The 14,081-nt window shown below is 49.3% G+C and overlaps 6 protein-coding genes across 6 annotated transcripts; 3 read left to right on the top strand and 3 right to left on the bottom strand.

Annotated features, from left to right (window-relative positions):
• Positions 1-587: 587 nt before the first annotated feature.
• On the bottom strand, positions 588-1,694 carry BDV38DRAFT_278936 (uncharacterized protein; the record flags this gene model as incomplete). The annotated part of the gene is made up of 1 exon (XM_032058865.1): positions 588-1,694. The coding sequence occupies one exon, from the start codon at positions 1,692-1,694 to the stop codon at positions 588-590; it is 1,107 nt and encodes a 368-aa protein (XP_031917645.1).
• A 1,136-nt stretch (positions 1,695-2,830) lies between these two features.
• On the top strand, positions 2,831-4,239 carry BDV38DRAFT_189753 (sulfurtransferase). Its single transcript, XM_032052245.1, has 2 exons — positions 2,831-3,963; positions 4,038-4,239. The coding sequence occupies exons 1-2, from the start codon at positions 2,984-2,986 to the stop codon at positions 4,090-4,092; spliced, it is 1,035 nt and encodes a 344-aa protein (XP_031917646.1). The 5' UTR covers positions 2,831-2,983; the 3' UTR covers positions 4,093-4,239.
• A 493-nt stretch (positions 4,240-4,732) lies between these two features.
• BDV38DRAFT_189768 (uncharacterized protein) lies at positions 4,733-6,340 on the top strand. Its single transcript, XM_032052246.1, has 2 exons — positions 4,733-4,952; positions 5,051-6,340. Exons 1-2 carry the CDS (start codon positions 4,832-4,834, stop codon positions 6,202-6,204), a joined length of 1,275 nt encoding a protein of 424 aa, XP_031917647.1. The 5' UTR covers positions 4,733-4,831; the 3' UTR covers positions 6,205-6,340.
• A 675-nt stretch (positions 6,341-7,015) lies between these two features.
• BDV38DRAFT_237150 (RPEL repeat-containing protein) lies at positions 7,016-8,110 on the top strand. The gene is made up of 3 exons (XM_032053546.1): positions 7,016-7,345; positions 7,419-7,519; positions 7,632-8,110. The coding sequence occupies exons 1-3, from the start codon at positions 7,206-7,208 to the stop codon at positions 7,808-7,810; spliced, it is 420 nt and encodes a 139-aa protein (XP_031917648.1). The 5' UTR covers positions 7,016-7,205; the 3' UTR covers positions 7,811-8,110.
• Positions 8,111-8,236: 126 nt separating this feature from the next.
• Positions 8,237-9,203, bottom strand: BDV38DRAFT_237152 (translin family protein; the record flags this gene model as incomplete). Its single annotated transcript, XM_032053547.1, has 3 exons — positions 8,932-9,203; positions 8,820-8,837; positions 8,237-8,754 (listed from the first exon to the last, which is right to left on the bottom strand). Coding segments are annotated over exons 1-3 (742 nt in total), but the record flags the coding sequence as incomplete, so codon positions are not given.
• Positions 9,204-9,589: 386 nt separating this feature from the next.
• On the bottom strand, positions 9,590-13,259 carry BDV38DRAFT_237157 (beta-mannosidase). Its single transcript, XM_032053548.1, has 5 exons — positions 12,413-13,259; positions 11,396-12,349; positions 10,916-11,346; positions 10,633-10,868; positions 9,590-10,582 (listed from the first exon to the last, which is right to left on the bottom strand). Exons 1-5 carry the CDS (start codon positions 12,544-12,546, stop codon positions 9,803-9,805), a joined length of 2,535 nt encoding a protein of 844 aa, XP_031917650.1. The 5' UTR covers positions 12,547-13,259; the 3' UTR covers positions 9,590-9,802.
• Positions 13,260-14,081: the final 822 nt, after the last annotated feature.

Genomic DNA, 14,081 nt, shown 5'->3' on the forward strand with positions numbered 1-14,081 from the left:
TATTCTCGATTAACGCGCCATGATAGCTGTGGATTCCGTACTCTATGCGTCCATAAAGTAGGTTAATGGAGATAGTTGATAGATGATACACCGTTTACAATTGAATCAAGTCTCGGGATACCCGTCGTGCAAATTCCAACACCTACATTTGAGATACCATAGACGGCACTAAAAGAAGTTAAGGCAATGACACTTGTATCTCCTACGGCTCCAAAGAACGGCTGACGGGAATTGACTTTGTTTCACTATCCAGAGATTGTTAGTAGTGCGGGCGTTGTTACAGGGTCAACTGTTCACTGTTTTTCAGGTGCAAGTTCCATAGTTGGGTCATGTTCTGGGGATTAAGCTATTTCGGTGCTAACTTTATTCGCTGTGCTATAATAATTACAAGGACTTAAGAATATAATGTCGGTAAAAGACTGGACGATAGCGTGTTACACCTTTGTCTCAATAACCTAGAGGTAATTATCTTTTAATTTGACTACCGATCAGATTCCAGCGTGTAGCAGGCTAGGCTGAGCATCTTGAGTTAGAAGCACGGCTTCTGTCAAGGCCTATGGCGCCGTTCGCGCCAACAAGTAGACCAATTAAGGCTGTGGGCTTTTGCTGACCATATCATCCTCGTTCTGCGTTTCAGTTTCATGTTGGCCCTCGGGGCTTGCCACAGCAGTATCCTCTGCGTTTGGCGGCTCGGTTGGCATGTGTTCTTCATCCGCATTTCCTAGCACGTACGCTTGTTCTCCAGCTTCAATGACTTGCCGGAGCTCGCCTAAACGTTTCGAGAACTGTTCCATCATATCCTCCAATCGCTGAGTGCTATTGTCTTTATCTTTATCCTTAACAGGCAGCATCATAGGTAAGCCGACCGTCCCTTGAATTTTTAACATCAGGGCACCGTTTGGGGCGTGTTCGCCGGAAGGATTGTTCTCAAAAGTCGGGGCGGGTACCAGCTGGGTATTTAGAACTTGCCATGTCGGTGTTAAGCTGTAGGCTGAAGTGACCGCGAATTTTTGACTATGTTGGTGATGGTTCTGGAAGTCTTGCTGTTGTTGGGGGACAGCGGATTGGGTCCCTGGGGAGCCGACACTGACGTCCTGTTCGGGGGCGGTATTCATGTGTTGCATAGCATCTGGAGTAAGCATGTCCATGTCGAGAATGATGTAGTTGTCCCGAACACCAGGTGTCGCAGGCGGAAGCAATGATTCCTTTCTCTCATTCGACAGTTCATCCTCCTCCTCTGCTCCTTCACCCTGTTCCTGTGGGAGCTGGTCACGTGTGGCCCTGGAGGTTCCCTTTCCGCCGTGAGGCAGCGTATTTTGCTCGGGCTCCAAGGAGCGCAAGGCTGCCTCGGTCACAATGTCCGTATCATCATCGGAGAAGATATAGTGGACAGTTGGGTGGTAGTATTCGGAGGTACTTGCGTCTTCAATCAGCGTGAAGAACGGTTGGAATGGCGGATGTGAAGCGGATATCTCATGCGGCCTCTCATTTTCTGAATGAGGGGATGCCAAGTTTGCGACTGGCTCATAAACTTGTGGTTCTTGAGGCAAAGTGTGAGTCTGTTGGGCTGTGGTGGGTCGATCAATGGTGCTTTCCGGGCGAGAAGGGACGTTTGACTCTGTGGTCCGCCGGATGGATTGCTTGGAGGGCGAAGAGGACAAGGAGGTTGATGTGGTATGTATTGGAAGAGACATTTCTGATAGATTGTGCTACATGATTAGAAGGTGACAGAGAAGGACATTGAAGCCTTGTTTGGGTGGATTGCAATGGCAACTTGTAAGCTCTCGGCTTCCACTTTATAAGCTCGAGTGAAGCTGATCACCTGCTCCCTTATCGATAAACAAACGTCAGGTGACTGTGCGGAAGCTAGACATGAATGCAATGTTGATAACGGTCTGTATTGTACAAGAAAAGAGAAACAATTGCGATTTAATAATTTTTAAAAATGGGTATCGTATCCGTCGAGCTTGAAAGTCTCCCCCATCGTCGCCGCAGGGATGCAGGATGTTTAGGCTTATTCGTCATCTTCTTGTTTCCATTCGAATTCTGTGGTTATAGTGAGTAGCAGTTCCCATCGAAAAGTCCCTATCTAGGGATGGCATACTTTGACGACACATCGGACAAAGCCCCTTTGAAGATTCTTGTTGGATCCAAGTCATCAGACAATGCTGGAGAGGTGAATCATCAGTTTCTATATCCATGACAATATCAAGATCCACTATCGCACCATATGAAACGAATGTCCACATTTCCCTAGCACTGTGATTACATCGATGTTAATCTGAAAGCCCCTATGGTTGTTGTTTTTTCTTTTTTAAAGCAAACAAAACCAAGAGACTTACGTAGTGAACAATCATCACCGGGAAATTTGCAAGTCGGGCAAGTCCCATCGAACTGGACGCGACAGATGCCACAAACATCATCCTCGGGCATATCCCAACGCCAAGTGGCAACCCCGTTCCACTCTTTAATAGTGACCTTCATGGTCGACCGCGATGTGGTTTGGTTTGAGGGCGTGGATTAACTTATTCCGAATGAGGAGGGAATGGAAAAGTGGTCGGTGAGAGTAGTAAGTGGAGCTAAAGCAAGATAACGGACCTTTTCTGGTTTGTTACCTTTTTTTTTTATTTTTTATTTTTTTTTTTCCCATTTGTTTTTCACATGGCGGAGAAAATGATTTGTTTATGGGTGACTCCGCATTTTAGGTCCAAATGATTACTAGTTGCTAACAGTAACTAAGTTACTACTAAGTTAGTAGTTGACTTAGCACCACTGATAAATAATAAAAATTAAAATAAGAAAGTGAATACTCCGGACTTTCCCCTCACTGCACACTTGCATTAAATTAACACATCCCTATTTAAATTCTTATCGTCCGCGATCAGATGACACCATCTGACGACATTGCCGATTCGGTATGTAAATATTGATTATCCTCTTTCAATTCTCTCTATATTTTCCCCAGTAAATCCGCGCTGCGAAGATGGCTTTTGCAGCTCTTCGCCATTCGATCCCCTCCCCCACTCGCCTGCTTCGTCCGACCATGTCGGCTCCTTCGCAAACGCGACTCCCATCCCAATGTCGCCAGGTTTCTTTCTCCTCATACCTGGTCTCTCCCAAGGAGCTCAGTGAGGCCCTCAAAAAGAACCCTCCCACCAAGATCTCGACATCACCGCGCGTCGTCCCGCTGTGCGCTGCATGGTTTATGCCCAATGACCCGGAAAGTCGCAAAGGGATTGACATTTTCCGGAAACATCGCATCCCTCAGGCTCGATTCTTTGACTTGGATGCGATCAAAGATGCGGAATCTCCGTACCCCCACATGCTTCCCACCGCGGAGACATTTGCCGATGCGATGAGTGAGCTTGGCATCCGGCGTGACGACGAAGTGGTAGTTTATGACACCGAAGAGCTCGGAATCTTCAGCGCGCCCCGTGTCGGCTGGACTCTACGAGTATTTGGACATCCTCGGGTTCATCTCTTGGACAACTATCGACTGTGGGTGCGCGAAGGGTACCCGACGGAGACTGGGGAGCCCCAGCAAGTGGAACGGACCAGCTATCCAGTACCTAATTACGATTCTAAACTGGTGATCCCGTACTTAGAGTTGAAGGAGATTGCCAAGGAGCATAGGAAAGAAGGTGCTAAAGAAGTCGAGATCTTGGATGCGCGATCTTACGGCCGCTGGGCGGGAACTGATCCCGAACCACGCCCAGGATTGTCCTCAGGCCATATTCCTGGCTCCAAGAGCTTGCCCTTTCAAGAATTACTGGATCCGGAGACGAAGACTTTTCGGTCGAAGTCTGAGCTGCGCAAAATCTTTGAAGAGAACGAAATTGATGACTCCAAATCGATCATCAGCTCTTGCGGCACTGGTGTAACGGCTACGATTATTGAAACCGCCTTGGGTGAAGCAGAGTACGGAGACCCTAACCTGCGGAGGGTGTATGATGGAAGCTGGACGTAAGTACTTCTTACCATTTGCTAAGTACCATGCCTTTGAAGAAGTGCAGTTGCTTACTATGTATGTCGATTAGTGAGTGGGCGCAGCGTGTCAAGCCTGCTGACGGACTGATCAAAAAGCTAAACTAGGCTGGTGAGAATTAAGCGTCTCCTATCATTGCCTTGACTGCGAATTTGCGTCAAGATGGCCCTTGATGCTTGTATGACATAGCGTTCGTTCTTTGCTTCTATGGGGGACTTTTGTGTTACGGTGACAGCATGTCAATTATTCTATAGAGTGTAACCCAAGTAGACATCCTTCGTTACAGTAGTGTGGTTATTGAAATGAACAGAATATCTCATCTCATTGTTATTATTCTTTTGGTTGTCACTTTGTGGAGTTTCTCTGCCGAATCGATGTAGAACCGTGATGAACCTTGTAGATGATGACTGTTCCGCTTAGTCAGTCGGAGAGTCACTCCCACGGCGTCACAGTTGATCCGCTGCTGTTCAATGACCATTCAATCTGCCTTTACCTGGGCCTTATTATTTCCGCGAATGACTCGGTCCGACCCCCAAAATGCAGATGTCCCTTCTTTGTGAACCAGGATCCCACGGTAAGTACCTTGAGGTCTGTTTGTTCCGGCATATTTGTGGCCTGAGGTTGGCCTCGGTGCCTCTTGATTGACCTAATCTTAATGCCAATTGCCCCCACATTCTCATATCCCTCCGCCATCAAACCAAACCTCCTTCTGAGGACCCATCCGCTAACGCCGCGGCGGCTCAGTCGCACTCGTTAAAATCAGCCATTCGGTGTAGGGCACTGCGCCGCCTTAACCATCCCTAAGATTCAACCTACGCGATCTGCTTCTTGTCGACCGCTGAAGCGATGTCGACCGGACGCAAGGTCTTCCACTGTGCCGTGGATGAGACGGCGCTGACCACCAACATCAGCGAAATCAAAAAATGGACAACCAACGGGGCCATCACCTTGGTCGTTCCTCTTTACAGTACGTATCTTCCATTGTATTTTCTGTCTATTTCTATCATTTTTCTTTCATTCATTTGGTACATCTTACATTTTTCTCACTATCCTCCCTTCACTCAGCCCTTGAACGTCTTCATGCATTGAAACGAGCCGGGTCTCAAGTCGCTATCAACGCCCGCGAGGCTGTTCGCTTTCTTGACCGCGTTACTTCCGGAAAGGACAGTACCCCGGCCGATCGCGTTGCTCTTCAGGGTCCGATGGAGCAGTACGAGAACTGGAATGATGCAGAGAAGTTCTTTTTGCCGGAATTCGAAGAGGAGCCGGAGGCGACAAATGGAACCGGTGCCGGGGAGACGCTGTTGGGGAAGAAGGGGCCGAAGGGAAGAGACAACAAGAAAAACGGAGCCCCGGATGATCTGTCGCAAATGCTTCTCAACAAGCTAAACTTTAAGAAGGACTCAGACGCCGCATCAGTTAACTCGGCAGGGACTCACAGTGCCCCGGCGTCGTCACCTTCATCGAGAAGTTCCCGTACGAGTCCCGAATGTGCCAACTCGTATGTGGTCGAGAATGGAAACGGAACAAGCAACCTTAAAGCAAAGCAGACGAACGGACACAAGCGATCTGCTTCCGGCTCCACCATCCCCACGGTTCCCTTGGTGCTCCGACCGCTACTCAGTGCGTTGCTTTGGCGGCTGCACAGCGGCCCTGATGCGTCGAATGCGGCCAAAAGTTGTATCCTCATTACGAACGATCGCTCCACGCAGATTTGGGCTCAGAAGTTTGGCATTGGCGTGAAGAACATCCACCAGCTTCGGACCTCCATTCAGTACGAAGAACGGGAATACAAGAACCGCTGCAAATATGTGGAAAAAACCCAAACCCAGACAGCCGAGCCGAAGTCGCTGCTTTCCTACGACGACGAAAGCGACGAGGATGAACTAGTCTTTGTTCCCCGGGGCCGCGGAAAAGGAACCTCACGAGGAGGGTCGCGTGGCGGAAGTAATCGGAAAGCCGCCGCCGCTAAGACCACGGCGCCGCCGGTGGAGAGTACGATGGAGATACCTACTCAACCTATCGACCCCAACTCTTTCAGTCGGTCCTTGCCCACCACGACCAACAAGCAGCAGCCTACGATCGATCTCAGTACGCAGTCCGGGGCTGCGCGTGGCATGGCAGGAGCGTCTCGAAACTACAGCAGCGGTCGTCGAGGGGCTCCTCGTGGGCCAACTCGTGGTAACAGCCGGGGCCGTGGGAAACTCTGGGTTCCTTGAGCGGACGGCAGAGCCCCGTTGATTGTGATGTCGACGGGGCATTTGTTTGCAATTTCCAACAGAGACCACTGTGGTTGCTATTCGAAGCAGGAATCATCTTCCGTTCCCGGACTGCCTACTGGTCGATGTCAGTTCAGACTGTGACTTAATGGATGAGGCGAATGGGACCTACATGGATTGCACGGACATGAAGGATGAGTGCGAGTCGGATACGGCATTGATTCGATCCATACAACCATTCTCGTGCGAGGCCGATGATCAGGCTCTAGGTCATGTTCTGGGGTCAGACGGGTCTTCTTGCTCATACACTTGCTTTCCGTTACGATGGAGGAACGAGCTTTCTGTTTTATGTCCTTCCACATGTCGGGTGCTCCTGGACCACGCACCTGTTCAACCCGACATGCGTAAACGAGCTAGCTATTCAACATATTACTCAGCAGTTACCACCCACACATATGAGCGTTGTCTTGCTTATTTTTGTTGAACCTGTTGCTATTGCTCTGTGGGAGTACGAGGGGGATGGGCAAGATGCATGCTTTAGTAGTGCTTCCGGTATTGTTTATTAAGAAAACGAGAAAAAGAAACAGATGACAAGAATTGAAACCTATGTTTAGCTCGTGGTCACGAAGAGAAGAGAAGAGATGAGATGAGATATGATAACCCTAGCCGTTGTACAAGGAAACTCTAATGAGTTATGCCATGAGGTCATGCCCCAAATATTAATAGCCGCAGTTAAGGTCCCGTGGACCAAACCTCCGCATTGATGTCAACGTCACTTGACTTCCCCTCCTTCAACCCTCCCATCCTCACGGTTACTTGTACCTACATCGCCCAGCATTTAATTAGAATCCTAAATACGTAAGTACAATCCCCCGGGGCCTGATTTTCCCCGCCCAATCGTCTCTTCAAGAACTCGAACCTTGCGAATACTATACAAGTGCTAGTCCTTCCATAGTACTTCCCTTCTAACCATCTCAGATACAAGTAAGCAGATAATAACAATGATCAACGCCGTCGACGAAACCTCCCTCGCCGCATCGCCCATCGAGCGACGCAATTCCCTGGAGAAACATCTCCTGAACCGTCCTGATCCCCAGGATCTCAAAGAGAGACACATCCTCCTCGACACCAATGTTGCTCCGTACGGTTCCATGACCTTCCTTAATATAACACCGACTATGACTCCCATCGTGCCACTAACCAACAACCCACAGATCCATCCAAGCAGCAAGACAGGAACTAGACCGCCAGCGCACAACTGATAACCTGAAGAAACACCTCGAGCACAGACCGGATCGCGAGGAACTAGTTGAGCGTGCGTATTTTGGCATTATTTCCCCCTTGTTCATCTGCGCTTCTTCTATCATGACTAGCTATTGTCATGCTGTTATACACTTGAATACTAACTTGTATATTATCCACCAAAGGCAATATCCTCCCGCATACCAATGCAGCTCCCGCGCTTCAGGCTCACGCCCGCGAACTGGAGAAACACATGCTGGCCGATCAGCTCGACCAGAAGATTCAAAACCGGCCGCAGCCGGAGGATCTCATGGCTCAGGGGATCTTGACGGAGGATGAGGATCCGAGGCGGCCGAGTATTTAATTGATCCTGTCTTTGACAGCCGTCGATGGGTTATGATGGATATGGGTCATGGATTATGGTTTGATGGACGGAGTATATGGATGGATTAAGGGGTTACACTTGACGATTTCTTGCTTTACACAAACAAAACAAAAATATGGTAAATGACATACAACAGAGGGCATGAGATACGAGCTTGATATGGAAGTATTTATCTCAGCTCCTGGAATAGTTTAGTTTAGTTAAATCTAGGTTACTTAGTTCAGAAGATTCCCACTCTTCTAGAGATACATGGATAAAACATACAGGCATACATACAGGCACAGCCCATACTCAACCACCCCGAACAAAACTCTTAAACTAATTAATACCCCTCATCACCACCCCCAGAGAGATCCGGCATCCACCCAGCCGGCCTCTCACTTCCCCTCACCAAAATCCCATAAGCAGCCCTCTCCACCTTCTCCACACTCCCCTGCATAACCTCCATCTTCTTCCCCAAATCCTTAATCAAATTATGCCGTCTGGACACACTCAGCCCCTCAAAGAGCGACCTCATCTCCCTCAAATCTACCACAATCCCATTCTGCTCCTTACTCAGCCCCATCTTCTTCTCCTCAGAAGCAACTGACCCAGCCGACAGCGCCGTAACCGCAAACCGCATCATCTCCCCAGTTAAATCGAACAACCCCAGCAGATAGTCTTCCTCCGTGACGAGTATCCCGGCGGGGAGGTTCGCGCGCACTTCAGCGAGAGTGATGAGGGTTTGCGTAGTCAGATAGTGGTGGAAGGAGAGCGCCTCGATGTATTCCTGGATTGCGCCACTAAGTTGACGCTGGTAGCGCCATCTGTTTGGGCCCGTGATATCTGGGATGGCAGTGGTGAAGAGGGATTGGATTTGGGTGAAGCGGGATTGGGTTTCTTTTGTGATGTTTTCCGGGAGGGGGGCGTTGAGTTTGCGGATTCTGGGAGGTTTTATCTTGTTAAGCTTTTGGTTTTTTTGGGGGGTGGAGGTGTTAGGTGGGGATACCGTTGGAGGGAGAAGATACTGCGGTTTTGTGTTAGCCTTGCTTTTGCTTGTTTGATAAGGTTCTTCATGTACATGACCTTGAAAGATAAATGGGAATAGGGGAGAAACATACATCTTCTTACTCAGTGCCGTGATGTCTCGTGAGATCTTGATTAATCGCTCGCGCCGATCGTGGTGCTCGTCTAGCTCGTTGCGGAAGGTCTCGAAGAGGGAGAGGATTTGCGTCGATGATTCGGCCATTGTAGTAGTCTGGTGCTTGGTGTTGTTGGGTTGAAGTGAGAGCTGCTTGCCGTCCCAGGTGCGTTTGGTTCCGGCCATTTAGTTGTGTTGATTGGGTCTAGGGTGAGGTGGTGGTGATGGGATGGAGGGGGAGTTAGTTTGCGGGAATGAAATTAAATCACTGTTGATGGGGCGTCATCATTGGACTTGGGAGCTAGGACGGATCGGGGTGATTATCTGATAAGATATGGTTGCTTTTGGGCAGTTGGTGGCCATGTACGAAGTATTAGGGCATTGGTGGAGGTCTGCTTTTTTTAGTTCCTTCTTTTCCCCATGTTTTTTTTGCTGAGTGGAGCTGGCTCTTGGTTTTGCTTGTCTGTGCTTGGTATTAGTTGATTGGCGGATCGCGTAATCTCATTTTTACTGTGTTGAGAAGGGTAAAAGATATCATAGAACCGAAGTGCAAGAGATGCATATAGTAGGCGTCGTGTTGCTCTAACCTTGCTTACGGATACCACTTTAGGTGCAGCTATTTACAGTTAACAAGCATGTCCAGGTATTTAAAAGTAAAATTCTTAGATAGGTTCGTTAAATAAATCAATTCGGGGTATCTATGCACCGAATAATGAATCATTTATAGGCTATCACACCGTCATTTGTTTCAAGCTCATAGCATACACCGGGACGCCATGTCATGATTGGGTCATTGGATATTGAATATCCTGTAATAAAGCCGTACACTCAATCAAGGCCATTCCAAATAATCACTGGCCAAGATACTTGTACTTCAGAGGAGCATCACCTGACTTCAGCCCGGTTATGGTGACCGTTTGCCCATCCCCCGGGACAATATCCATGGCACTGTCGCTGACTCTGATACCGTCCCTTTCCTCGAAGACGAGGCATTTGACTGGCTTCTTCGCGGTGATCAACAGCTTCTGCTCGTTGCCGGATTCTGAAACCTTGTTCACTTCGAGTCCCCGATCAGATAAATCAAGGTACTTGAACGGCTGGGGCCAATCCACATCACGAGCGGTAACCTCACCATCCACCCAGAGTCGAGCAGCGAGTACGTGAGGCTCCGGTTGTGCCTTATGATCAATGATACCTTCCAGGATGTTTGTAGTGCCGTTCGGCACGATTTTGACGTTGTCATGCAGGATGGGCGCACGGACATCAAGTCCAGTATTGACGGAAAGGAATCTAAGTTCGATTGTGCCAACCGTTTCCTTCTGCAAGCTACTGGCAATCCAGAGCTCGTACTTGCTCGTCTTTGGCGGCTGCGCATGGGTCACGCTCCAATCATGATGCTCCCTCCGCACGCCGACAGCAATGGGCTTCAAGACACGTGCCACGGCATAGAATGCCGGCTTGGGCCGCAGGAAGTAGTCTACGATAGCCCAGGAGATGGTGGGCCAGCAGTCATTTAGCTGCCAAAGCAGGGCACCTCCACAATGTCTTTCATCACCCCACTGACGACGCCATCCACGGTATCCAAACATCATTGTTTCAGCTTGGACAACCTGTGTGAGGTAAATATATGTCTGTATTGAGTTAGCCACACGGATCCTGATGGTCGAGCCAGGGAGCATGCCTCTAAGTCTGTAGCTGTTCTCAGGTTCTCAACAAGGTATGTAGCAATCCTTCGCTCGTGTCCATCGGCCTTGTTGTGGAAGTCGAGGACATGTGACTGAGGGTATTTGTCCGCTTCGTTCTCCACGAAATATTCGATTGTTGACATATGGGGGAATGCTTCCATTCCAAACTCACTGTTGAAACGCCCTCCTAGTGTATCAAAGATTTGATACTTTTCCTGGGTTCCATGCCATACTACTGAAGGTTAGCATGAACTCAATCTAAGACATCGTTTGACTTACCATTCCACTGATGCATATCACCCACCGTAGGGTCGGACGTTATCTTTCCATCACCCCAAGGGCTTCCCGGATGGTAAACTGTTTTGGGGGACAGCTTGTCAACAACGGAGGGCAGGAGCTTCTCATATATGTAGCGTGCCGGGAAATCGGTCTTCAGCCAGTTCTCTGGGTTCTTATCCTCGTAGTCGTAGACAAGACCGGCGCTTTCCTGCACTTGATAATCTTCGTTGTTTCCAACATACACCACAATCGACGGGTGATGGCGCAATCGGCGCACGTTATAGTTTGCCTCCTTCTCGACCGACTCCAGGAGCTCGGGCCATGTTGGGTAGTTGCCACAGCCAAACATGAAATCTTGCCATACCAAGACTCCGAGTTCGTCGCAGGCTTCATAAAAGCTATCATCCTCGTAGCAACCACCGCCCCACACTCTATGCACCATTAGCAAATTGTTAGCTAGCACAGTCCGTCCGAACATACCTGATCATCACTTGGCGGCCGGCAACCATCAATTCAATCCATTTGCGATACCGCTCGGCAGTAATGCTGGGCAAGAGATTATCGGCTGGAATCCAGCATGAGCCTCCGCAGAAGACATCAACCCCGTTGATGCGGAAGAAGAACGACTTCCCATGCTTGTCAGGCTGCTGAATAAGCTCTGCAGTCCGAATGCCAATTTTCTTCGAGACGCTGTGAATCTCATGGTCTTCGTTCTCTAAAGACACGGATATTTCATACAAAGCAGGATCACCATAGCCATTGGGCCACCACAGGGACGGTTGTATCACGTCAAATGTCACTTTCGTAACCCTGTCCTTTAAAGTGGCCACCTCACGAGCGACCTGCTTGCCATGGAGACTAAGCACGAAGCTAGCCTTATAAGAGTCAACTGAATCCGCACCGTCCACTTCAGCGAAAGCCGAAACCTGGGCTGTCTGGTGGTCCGGTGCGAGCTCCACCTCTGTCCAAAGATCCGAGATCCTAGCGGAGTATACCTCAAGCCGCACCTCCCGCCATATACCTGCAGTTGACAAGAGTGGGCCCCAGTCCCAGCCCCAATGATATTGGGCTTTTCTGACGGCCATTCTGGCTGGATCGCCATTGAAAGACGCCCAGTTATGTTTGGTGTCCTTCTCTCGAAGTTCTTGCGCCCTGCGCATGGCACAATCGAAATCGATTTCCAGCACATGGTCTCCCTCGGCCTCAAGAGCCTTAGTCACATCTACCCGATGAGCAAGGAACATGTTGTCACTTTCCAAAATAACGCTGCCATCAAGCTTCACTGTGGCAAAGGTATCCAAGCCGTCAAATGCCAAAACAATCGATGATCCAGCGGCGACGGTGGGCTTCTGGAAAACGGTTCGATAGGTCCATGACTTGTCATTCACCCATCGGGCATCTAGCTCATTGAAACCAATGTATGGGTTCTTCAGTCTGGAGCCATCGGCATTTCGTTAGCGATTGGACTGCATTGGGCATGTGAAAAGAAATGCGTACTTCTGATTGGCTTGTAGATCCTGATGAGCCACGGAAGGAACGACAGCCACCGGCATCCATGCTTCAGGCGACTGATCATCACTATCTTTGAAGCTCCATCCCGTAGATAGAGGGTACTGAGAGAATGCCGCCATGACGTTATCTGAGGGAGTTGAGAAGTGTCAATGGAATGCTCGGACACTTCAGCAGAGGGCAGAGAAAACTTGTGTTCGTTGAGCCCCAGAAAGTGGAAATTCCCCGGATTTTAGATGCGGGCTCCCCATGTTGAAAGGATCGTTACAAGGTGCAGATTCTCGTGAGTGTATGCTACATGCGACAAGGTATGCGGAGTGTCACTCCGCATCCCACGTGCTGGGATTTCCTCTTTGAGCCATTCTGGACGGAAAAGGGTCCTTGCCCGATTGGGTTAAGCGCCATAAAAGACGATATCAGCCACTGACAGTCGCCTTTTGCCCTCGTTAAACCTCTACCCATGGAACGCAAGGAAGTCTACTGCTAGTTGTCCTTTCCTGAAGGAGAGACTCAGCTGAAGATTGCTCCCACTTCGTTTGCGGCCGTGAAAGACGGTTGTGAGACGGCCTTATGGGGCAGTCCTTACTCGATGGGGTACTTTACCCTACGGCATCTTCCCAAAATTGTTAAACCTCCGACGTTTCTCCTACGCTTTCCCCTTCTAGTCACGGAGAAACCTCCGTCAAGCTCTCTGGATCCTCTCGTCCGCCAATTGCCAGCGACATTGTTGGTCAAAGACACTCCATACAAATGGTCGAGGATAGCCATCAGTCAGAGGTATATCTTTTCTTTGGACGATACATCGTTCATCATTTTCTCGAAAGCAGTTGATCCCCGGGAAATTGAGTTTTTTTTTTTTTTTATGCTTTCGCTTCCATTCAAAATCTAATTTCTTTCTACTACCATACCCGACGCGAAGTATAACCATATCAACAATGTGTGGGCGCACCCTCCCTCGGCCCGTGGCCACACCAGTGGCCAACTATATTCCTCCCATTTTTTGTCCGAGGAACTATTGAGCCACACTTTCCTTGAGACATTTGACGCGTCGTTTGACGCTAAGTTCTCGGTCTGGCCATCGAGGTCCTGAGCCTTCGGGCGTCGGCCTTCGAACCAGTCCCTCATCGTACCATTTATCAAATGCTCTGGAAGCACTCTCACAATCCTTAACGCACTAAATTGAAATGAAGGGACATGCCCTACACACCGTCAGTGCACGGAGAAAAAAAAATGACGCATTCCTTGGCGCCAATCTTTCGCCGGATCAACGGTTACTTGTCTGAATCCGCTAGCTACTGGTGGGCATCGTCAGCGTTGTTGATTGGCAGTTCAGCCTAGTCGGATGAACGGGGCGATGTTCCTTAATACAGTCATCAGTGGCTCGGATCATCCCGAATTGCTGATGTTCACTATTGCCTATCCGGTCAACTCGCGCCCGTGCTAAGAGGACGCCTCCTGTTGATCGCAAAATAGCCTTGAACGGCTCTGGAAATTTCGGCGAAATTCTGGGGTCTCAATGTCCACTGGTGGAATTCGGCTGCGCAGGGTATTCCCATACACTAGCATGGCTCTCTTGCATCAACAGGTGACCTGCAATTTCAATAAACTTTGGCATACCGAGTGAACTAATACGCGCGGGGTTACGGATAGCCCAGGG

Source organism: Aspergillus pseudotamarii, assembly GCF_009193445.1.
Source record: "Aspergillus pseudotamarii strain CBS 117625 unplaced genomic scaffold BDV38scaffold_7, whole genome shotgun sequence".
In the NCBI taxonomy this organism is placed as follows: Eukaryota; Fungi; Ascomycota; class Eurotiomycetes; order Eurotiales; family Aspergillaceae; genus Aspergillus; species Aspergillus pseudotamarii.